Source organism: Argentina silus, assembly GCF_951799395.1.
Source record: "Argentina silus genome assembly, chromosome: 10".
In the NCBI taxonomy this organism is placed as follows: Eukaryota; Metazoa; Chordata; class Actinopteri; order Argentiniformes; family Argentinidae; genus Argentina; species Argentina silus.
Genome location: NC_139664.1, coordinates 15,415,239 through 15,425,238, shown reverse-complemented (window position 1 = coordinate 15,425,238; position 10,000 = coordinate 15,415,239). Strand labels below are relative to the sequence as shown.

The following is a 10,000-nucleotide window of genomic DNA, read 5'->3' as shown; positions in this document are numbered from 1 at the left end:
CGGCCTAAGAAGTATCTTATTGGACATTATACAACGGGTTGATGAAAACAAGCATTGTGATTGACCGAGAGGCGTTCAAAGCCATGATTTATTAACGATAATGGCACTGTTAAATCACCTCTTATGATATTCCTACACCGCAGTAGATTTGTGTATCAAGTTCCCTTGGCAATGTTTTGTAGTTTTGGGAAAACTATATTTCTCAACGCAGGGTAGAAACTACCACAATCTATCACAAACACTTGGTTGGGGATTTGCCGGCACTTTGCTGCACGCCGTGAGTAACAACTCTCCCTACTCGTGACAATATTGACGATAAATCACAGCCTCTCGGCCATTATTGCTTAAGTGTGCAAGTCCATCTTTCCTTTCAATTCTCAGTAGCCACCAATGAAGAAGAGACACAGAGACTAATTGGCCAATCTGAAGGGGTCATTAGATGGTTCCTACATTCTTCCTCTTCATCAATATTAACACTAGAACTGCATCAAGGGCAACTGCAAACCACAAACATTATACGGGCAACACCAATGTTTATCAAGCTGCTATTACACAGTAAATGAGACTGTTAAAGCAAACCAATTACAATTCACTCTCAGTAAAAAGGCATTTATTCAGATTCATGTTTTCCTAATGATGAACTAGTATGTTAATTGCTGTTTGTGCTCATTAACTTTGATATTTGCTGAAATGCTTAATAGGGTTAATAAAATCTTAAATACAAACAAATGAAGAATGGTTGATGTTTACCCTCTAAAATTGTAATTTCACGATTGACTAACACACCTTCCCGTGTAGCAGCAGGGAGTCATAGGAGAGGCTTATCACATTTAGCTCTGCTTCCATAGCTCTGCTGCTGTAGGAACAGTGGCCCAGTCTGACACATCAGTGCCAAGGCTTTGTCATTGACTATTCATATCACCAGTCACCTCTCTCTCTCTCTCTCTCTCTCTCTCTCTCTCTCTTTCTATGCTTCTCTTTTTCTCTCCCCCCTCCCCACCCCCTGTATAATTTTCCTGAAATTCAGCACAAAGAATTGTCCCTTTGGAGTCGAGGAAGCCTTTTTGACATATCTTCTTTCATTCCATCCAGCGTTTCCCCTTCCAATTCATCACTTATCTGGCTTTTCCTGGCGTGGAGGCAGGAGAGACAGACGTCAGCCTGTAAGGCGTTGGGAACTGCAGAGGAGGAGAGCTGCAGCCTGCTCTCTGGGTAGGGATGAAATCACACAAGCCTACATGTGCCAAAGTACTGCATGTCCAATCCTAGTTGGACAGAGTAAAAGAGATGAACTGTACTTTGATGCGAGTGTGAAACCCTAAATGGGGGTAATTACGTGGGATTGTTCCATATCTAATTGCCACTATTCATTATTGCTAATTGATTGCAATGTTGGTGAAGCGACAACAGGCCTCTGCTCAACCAACCCAACCATTATCAGTGTGTGTGTGTGTGTGTGTGTGTGTGTGTGTGTTGTCGAGGGAGAGTCTTCAGCAGCTCTCTGGCCTGGCTGGATTCCCTGTTTGTCTCTGTTGGCCACTGTGTGTCGTTTGGCTCTCTCTCTTTAATCATATATCCTCCCCTCCACCAGCAGATGGGCTGTGGTAGACCTCAGATGTCATGGCTATCTAATTAGGGATGAGGTTCAACCCCGAGCCCTGTACTTAGAGGTTTGACCTCTGACCTCTTCTGTGTAGTGTCATGTGACAGGGAGTCATGATGGGGAACCACATCATGCATATGCAGTGGGCTTCTTTTGAGTGTGAGCCAGTGGAGTGAAGATGAAATGCACACACACACATACGCGCGCGCGCAAGCACACACACACACACACACACACACACACACACACACACACACACACACACACACACACGCACACACGCACACACACACACACACACACACACACACACACACACACACACACACACACACACACATATCTGCAGGTATAATGGAGTGAGCAAGGTGTGTAGACAACACCTGTTGAGTAGTGTCTGAAAGAGTTCTGTCAGAGCAACAACAAATTCTGGTTAGTAGCCATACTTCACTGGGTTCATTGAGTTAGCTTGTTTTCTCATGACTCCAGTTCATGCTGTGTTGTTGCGCTGTTGCTGTTGTATGTCCTCTCGGCTGGTTGACGCATGGTTGAGTGGAGGAGGCCCCACATCACACACCCTGACAGAGCAGCCTCTGACACACCCTGGGTCAGGGTGCTGGCCTCTCTGCTACGCCTTATTTTCCCAGCTGAGTGTGGTTTCACGCAGAGATAACAGGCTAGCTAACAATCAATAGCCTTAGTGTACAGAGAGCAGAGAGTGGGAGCGGCGAACTCCCGTGTTATTCTGATAAATGACTGTGCACCTTGACATTAACACCACATCGTGATGAGCAAAATGCTGGAGCACTGCCTAGCTAAACATTCTCTTGTGACTCAACCGTTATCCCCAAAGACTTCAATGTTAACACATAACACACTTACAGATACAGTGATGAGATATCTAAAGGGTGTGGATTAAGCCAAGGAAGATGTCCAGTACTGATCATCAGGGACCACCGCCACCCCATCCATGCCCTGTTCTCTCTGTTACCATCTGGCAAACGGTACCGGTGTATCCAGACCCGGACCAACAGGTTCTAGAACAGCTTCTGCTGCAGGCCATAAGACCCCCCCCCCCAGTTCAGTCATTATCCAATGACATTGCACATTTCACATTTGCACTCTCTAGAGTTTCTGCTGCTATTTACCATGCTACCTTATGTTATTTTTTAGTTTTTCTATCATTACGTTGATTTTCTGTCATTGCATTGTTGATGGTTTGATTGTTGCATTGTTGAGGAGCTAGCTTGCCCTAAGAATTTCATTGCAGTGTATCATGTATATTGTGTATGTGATAAAGAAACTTTGATTTGATTTGATTTGATTTGATGTGTTACTCATTTACTTTCTAACTAAATCCATCTACTTTCTATCTACTTTCTAACTAAATCTATCTACTTTCTGACTAAATCTATCCAAAAAATGTTTTAGGAACACCGAGCACAGATGAGATGATAGAACAATAGTTAACATCAAAGACCCAAGGCATCACCCTGGGGCAGTGGAACTGTGGGCCATGAACTAGCTAAAGGCCTGAACTCAGACTTATGAAACGCTTCCTCTTATTACTTCTCGGACTGGCTACACAGGAGCTCTGAGCTCAGCTGGGGAAACCATCAAAGACAAACAGAGAGAGACATCTGCTGAAATACTCTCTCACCATGCTGCAGAGTGAAAATCAAAAGAAAATCAAAGAGTTTTTGTCAATAGCGAGAGAGAGAGAGAGAGAGGGAGAGAGAGAGAGAGAGAGAGAGAGAGAGAGAGAGAGAGAGTTGGAGAAATTTGAGGATTCTGGATCCTTTGAGTTTTCGCTTTTATTATTATTACTATTATACTATATTATTTATTCACACTAACAATGTTGAAACAGAATAATAACACCATAATTATTGTAACCGTAGACCACAGTAGACCAACAACCACTGTAGACCATCAAGGTTTTCTCACACAACAAACTGAATCAAGAGAGAAGAAAAGATACGTAACGAAAATATTTCCGAATACTGAAGCAGGCCCAAAAGGACCTGAACTCAGAATTTAATAAAGGAAAGATCACACACAGATACAACCTGGAAGAATGGTCTGGCAGTCCATGAAGCAAACCCATCCACGCCAAAAATGAAACCCAGTTTCCTAATGAGCTCAATGCCTTCTACGCAAGGTTTCATAACAGAGACAACACACAGGAATGTATAACTGTCCTCCAGTTAGCCCCAACCTGCAGGTGCCAACAGAATGGAGATCACTGTGGACCAGGTAACCAAAATCTTCAAAAAACCCAACCCAAGGCAGGCTACTGACCCAGACAAAGTGAGCAGCTGAGGAGCCGGGCCCAGTGTGGCAGCTCATCTTTCAGATGTCATTAGACACTCACAAAATCCCTCTTCTATGGAAAACATCACATACCCTCCCCATTCAATGCCCAAGAGATTGCAATAAATATCGACCTGTGGCATTTATCTCGGTGCTGAAGAAGTACATGAAGAGAATTGCCACCCAGAACCTGACTGAATGTGTGCAGCTGGGGTTGGACCCATACCAGTTTGCATACCAGGAGGGGTGGAGTACAGAGGATTCTGTGGCTACCCTCCTCTATCTTATGGCCAAACATCTGGAACAGCCCAAAATGTATGACTTTTCCTCAGCCTTTAACACAATCCAACCAGACATTCTCCTCCTCAAATTGAAGCTGTTGGGTGTCAACCTAAATCTCATTCACTGGTATCATGTTTTTCTCACAAATAGACTACAGCTAGTAGAAGTCAATCAAACCCACTCCACCCTATTTCCCATTAGTTGTGGTACACCACAGGACTGCATGAGCTCACCTGCCCTGTTCACCCTGTATACCAACAGCAGCGGGAGCTCAAACCCCAACCACTTCATATTGAAGTTCTCTGATGACACAGTGCTATTGGCCCTTATGGACAACACTACCAGGAACATGTTGAAAGTCTGGTACAGTGGGGCAACAGCAACGCCATGATTATGAACTTCAAAAGACCAAGGAGGTCATTTTCGACCCAAGGGCAGTGGCAGATAGAAGCCTCAGCATCAATGGAGAAGGAGTTGAGCAGGTGCCCTTCTTCACATATCTGGGGGTACACTTCAAGTCCAACCTCTCCTGGAATGAGAGATACCTCACATGGTACCTACTGTACATCTGCTTAAAAGTAAGGCAAGGCAAGGCAAGTTTATTTATATAGCATAATTCATACACAGAGGCAATACAAAGTGCTTTAAATGAGGCATAAAATACATTAAGAAGAATATAAAAGAAAGAAAAATAAGTTAAAAAGTTTTCTTCAAAAACAAAAACAAAATCTAAGTGCAAATTAACTCAGGCTAAAAATGTAATAGAATGCAATGGAAAACATATGAGTTTTTAATCTGGATTTAAAAGTAGTCAGTGCAAGTCTAAGGTCTTCTAGAAATTTGTTCCAACTTTGTGTAGCATAACAACTGAACGCTGCTTCGACATGTTTTGTTTTTACTCTAGGAACAGTTAGTTGACCGGTCCCAGCTAACCTGAGAGGTCTAGTAGGTTCATATTGTACAAGCATGTCAAAGATGTATTTTGGTCCTAACCCATTGAGTGATTTATAGACAAGCAACAGTATTGGCATACTGGGAGCCAGTGCAGAGATCTAAGGATTGGTGTAATTAATATGTTCAGCTTTCTTGGTCTTTGTTAGAACTCTAGCAGCAGAGTAGCTGTCTAAAAGCTTTTTTGGGTCGACCTGAGAAGAGACCATTACAGTAATCTAGCCTACTAGAGATAAAGGCATGGATGAGTCTTGTGTGGACATAAATCCTCTGATTCTTGCTATATTTTTGAGGTGATGGCAGGAGCTGATATTCTGGATGGAGGACATGCATGGGGTCGGCAACATATGGACTTCATCCAGAGACTAAGATATTTTCAGGCCAGAAGCCAGTGTATGTATCTGTTCTGCTGCGCTACCATCCAAACCATTACACAGTACTGCATGACCACCTGGTACAAACTTCTCCACTGACCCCATGCATGTCCTCCATCCAGAATATCAGCTCCTGCCATCAAAGCACTACAGACAACCACTATGCAAACTTACCTACGATAGGAATTCATTCATCCCCTACTCTATCAAACTGCTGAATCAGGGCGGCAGATGAGGAAATGGACTAGTCCAGGCACATGCTCACTACAACATGCACTTTATACATACCACACTTTATACATACCACATCATTTTTACTGAATGTTGGATTTGTTTCTTGTTTGTTCTGTTTTAATATATCTTGACATGAGCTGTTTTTAATGAACTTCTGTGCAAACAGACAATACAATTACAATACAATCTTATCTTAGTACTTCCTAATACCAAAGGTATTACCAGTCCCTTGATTCCCAGAATGAACATCTTACACCCTGACCTTTGAGTTAGGAGTTGAAGCTCTCCCACTCTTAGTGGAGATTGCGTCGGTGGTGCAAACAGAACAAGGCCATGACCAGAAGGACCAGGACCAGCACTGGCATCAGGCTCACCAGGATGACCGACACCAACGGGAACTCCTCTTGATGCTCTGGAACTGAACACAGCAAACAGGGTTGAAGCCATAGAAAGTAATGAGAATCCCCATTTATCTTCTGCTGCTTCTTAAGCACAGACAGGAAACCACATGGCTGAGATCTCCGGCAAGGCCCGACACTACATCTCTAACCAGGGCAAGACCAAAACACTGACCCACTGGCCTGTTTCTTACAGTACACTATCTCTACCAAAGCCGGTGCCCTCAAGAAGCTGACTGGAGCGTTGAAGGTTCCAAACCCCTTTGAACATGTTCTTCTGAGATCAAACTAAGTCACCTCGCAAAGAGAACTGACAACTTTGAAGATACTTGAATGTAGTCTAGCCTGCTGCAAATGTATTCGGAAAAGCATTCTTACTCTACTTCCAAGCACAGTCTGATAGGTCACAAAACCACAATCTAAAAAAACCCACCCACAACTGTGACAAGTGAGCAAACAACTTTCCATTGCACAGCGTCCATACACTTTCCCCCTCTGTGGTCGAAGAGACAGATGCAGGTGTTTTTTTGTAATTTGTACTGTATCAGTCAATGCTACAGCTATATTTGTCAGATGGTTGGATTTGACGGACTGAGTAAATGAGTGGATATTGTGTGCTACTCACTGGGGGAGAAGACCAGGTTGTCATTACACTGCTCCTCAGAGCAGGAGCAGATGTGAATTGGCCCATCCTCAGTCTTCTTCTCCTTCATCACACATGTAGAGCTGTTGTAGTCATCCAGAAGAATGCCATACAGTGGCAGGGAGGGGTTATGACACACGGTCTCTACTGTGAAGAAAGTGTCATTCTTCCTCCTGGAGGGATAGACACAGAAATACAGTCAAACACACTTACTGTACTGTACACAAGTACACACAAGTACACACAAGTACACACACACACACACACACACACACACACACACACACACACACACACACACACACACACACACACACACACACACACACATAGCAGGCAGCAGTGACCTACCAGATTGCAACGCAGACGTCCTCTAGATGAGAGCATACAGATAATATGGAGCAATTGGAGTCACAGGTTCCCGTACCATTACAGGAGGATAACTCCACATCACAATAATTACAAAGACCCCTAAGTTTAATGTAGGGAAATGCACCTGAAACACAAACAAACACAAATACAGTCATACACAACCATCTCAAAACCATCCCCATCTAACACAACCACATCCATCCAATCTCCGTCACTTATCTTAAATGTGTCTACTTGAATGTAGAGATTTAGAAGATGAACTTTTACCAACTCTGCTTGGCTCCAGAATGGCTACTATGAGGAGAACAAATAGAGTGCTCCTGCTCCACAAAAGTAAGACATTTCTATGTTGCTCCATATTGCTATCATAGCCTGAGGTTCCAGCTGTCTCGAGAAGCTCTGCAATAAAATGGATCTGTCGTCCTGTGTGATGTTGAGCAATGTTACAGTAATTCACGCGAGACAAGAAATCCGTTGAAAAAAGGCGGGGGGGGAGAGAGAGAGAAAACAAGAATATCAGAAAGAGAAAGTGAAAGAGAGAGAGAGAGAGAAAGTGTTTGAGAAAAAGAGAGCAAGGGAGAAACAGAGAACCAGGACAACCAATGGTCATGACCAACCCTGTCATTTCCCTATTTCTAATCAGAATTATTCTGTAATTCTGCCTTCTCTCATAAGATAAAGTGCCTTTGAAAGGAGGGAGGGCAGGGCAGAGCAGGGAGAGCTAGGACTGGGTCTGGGGTCTGGGCAGTGCTGTTATTCTGGGTGGAGAGCAGCTACAGTACAGTACGCTTGGCTGTTTCCCATCATGCTCTATGAGCATGGCTCTGCTCCTCCTGCCTCCTCAGTGCCAACAGGAAAGGGAGCATTTATTTTGCTCATTGACTATTTCGTAGAGGTACAGGAGAATATTTGTTTTGGGTGGGTCAACTTATGAAACACAAAGCTGTAAAGTCCATTTTGGAGGCAGGGCTGTTCAGGCCGTTTAGCTGTTTTGGATGTGATGAACCCTGTAAAAATCAGTGGAGGAAATGGATGACACTGACACCATGCCATACAGTACTTCCCTGTGCTGTGCCCCGACAGCTGGGCTGCTTCTCCTGCATTCCACATCAGACTCTGCACACTGGAGGAGCATGAACCTTAAATACAGCCTTTACAGCCAAGATCCTCCATACATGATCACTGTAGTGTCACGTCTTCACTGTATCACATGATCTTACTGTACATTTGAAAATCCAATGGAGTGTAGATGGAGTAGCTACAGTAGTTCCTCTTTACTACAAATGTAAATGAACACACTCAAATGCAGGCAAACACATATTTTGAAGTGATATACCTTAGCAGCAGTTTGTACTGTGAGTCATTTCCCTCAGTGTGTGTGTGTGGGTGGGTGTGTATGAATTGTGTGTGTGCCGGTGACCCTTGTCCACACTGCACTGTAGGCTTTATCTCACTGCTGTGGTATGTAATGGACACAGCCTCTCTGTTCTTTCTCACTTCTCCACATTTCCCCTCAGACAATCAGCTTTTTACATCCTTTTATTCATCTGCCTGCTTTATTGTCTTGCATTGAGCCGTTGTGGTCTCTGGCAGACAGGGGGGATTTGTTGTTAGGGTGGCTTAAGGTGACTTGTGGTTAAATGCTTTATAGTATGTGTTAGTCATGTGTGGCAAAGTGTCTGTGGGCTGTATTGTAGTAATGTGAGTTTGACTGTGTGTGTGTGTGTGTGTGTGTGTGTGTGTGTGTGTGTGTGTGCGCGTCTGTGCATGCGTGCATGCATGTGTGTGACAGATTGAGATTGGGAGACAGAACGACAGTGCTAGTGTTGCGGGAATGAAGGACGGAGTTACGCAAAGTCGCCTCAAGATATTTATTCTTAACAGTTTACAAGTTCTGTTTAACAAGCATGACCACTACAGTCTAGACTGCTTATGACTACTGTGTACACAGGCCTGCATGAATGTAAACTTGACATGGTCATAAATCATGGTCAAGACCCAAACAGTAATGAGTTTAACCTAAATCCACCAATGCAGGCTACCACATAGATATTCTATATAATATTCTATAGATAATAATAATACATATACCTGCACCTTGACCTAGAACCCTCAATCTCCTCTCACAAGCCTACGATGGTGGCCAGGGCTTAACTGAGATCAAACGCATGGCCTAATCAGAGAAGACAAACCTCACGCAATTAGCCTCTGTCTTTAACTGTCAGGTGACTCCTGGGCCAAGTGCAGCCAGTCAAACCGCTATTTTTTTTTTTTTTCTTCCTCTCTTTTTTGGGGTGGGGTGGGGTGGGGGGGGGGATGTCCGGGATCTACGGGTCAGGAGGAGCTACCGGGGCAAAACTTGCTGTTGTCATTGGCAACCTCTCAGTGCGAACAGTGTGTGAGTGTGTTCAGCTAAGTCAATAGATATAAGCTGGAGTGAGAGACGTGAGCGAACAGGAGGTTTGTGCCGCTGGCCCTCTCTTAGGATAGAGGTCCACAACACTCAGCACTGAGAAAACCAACATGGTGTGCAAATGGTCCAATATGTTAGCACAAAACCCAAGACAAATTGGCCTTTTGGCAGTAGTCTCCCTGGAGATTGCGTTGTGGTACAGTAAGTTTCTATTGGCAACAGAGGGAGAGACCATTTTTCCTTTAGATTCAGTTTCCTTCTTCCACCCTGAAACATGTGTTATTGGGAACTACATGACCAACCATCCATTCAGTGTTGGCAAACTACACACTTTGACCTTGACTTAAACTATAGTTGTTTCCAGTGAATGACCCTGGCTATCTCCAGTGTTGGTCTGCATGGAAGTCAGTGTGCTAC

General features: G+C 43.9%; 1 protein-coding gene across 1 annotated transcript; it reads right to left on the bottom strand.

Annotated features, from left to right (window-relative positions):
* Positions 1-4,797: 4,797 nt before the first annotated feature.
* Positions 4,798-7,546, bottom strand: LOC310811107 (TGF-beta receptor type-2-like). Its single transcript, XM_083679155.1, has 4 exons — positions 7,438-7,546; positions 7,150-7,294; positions 6,781-6,971; positions 4,798-6,175 (listed from the first exon to the last, which is right to left on the bottom strand). Exons 1-4 carry the CDS (start codon positions 7,526-7,528, stop codon positions 6,051-6,053), a joined length of 552 nt encoding a protein of 183 aa, XP_083535281.1. The 5' UTR covers positions 7,529-7,546; the 3' UTR covers positions 4,798-6,050.
* Positions 7,547-10,000: the final 2,454 nt, after the last annotated feature.

Excerpts from the sequence above, each read along its gene's own strand:
- LOC310811107 (XM_083679155.1), bottom strand. The coding sequence starts at position 7,528 with ATGGAGCAACATAGAAATGTCTTACTTTTGTGGAGCAGGAGCACTCTA. Across the intron at positions 7,295-7,437 it reads TCTGGAGCCAAGCAGAGTTG|GTGCATTTCCCTACATTAAA; the intron begins GTAAAAGTTCAT and ends TTTGTGTTTCAG. Across the intron at positions 6,972-7,149 it reads GACGTCTGCGTTGCAATCTG|GAGGAAGAATGACACTTTCT; the intron begins GTAGGTCACTGC and ends CTATCCCTCCAG.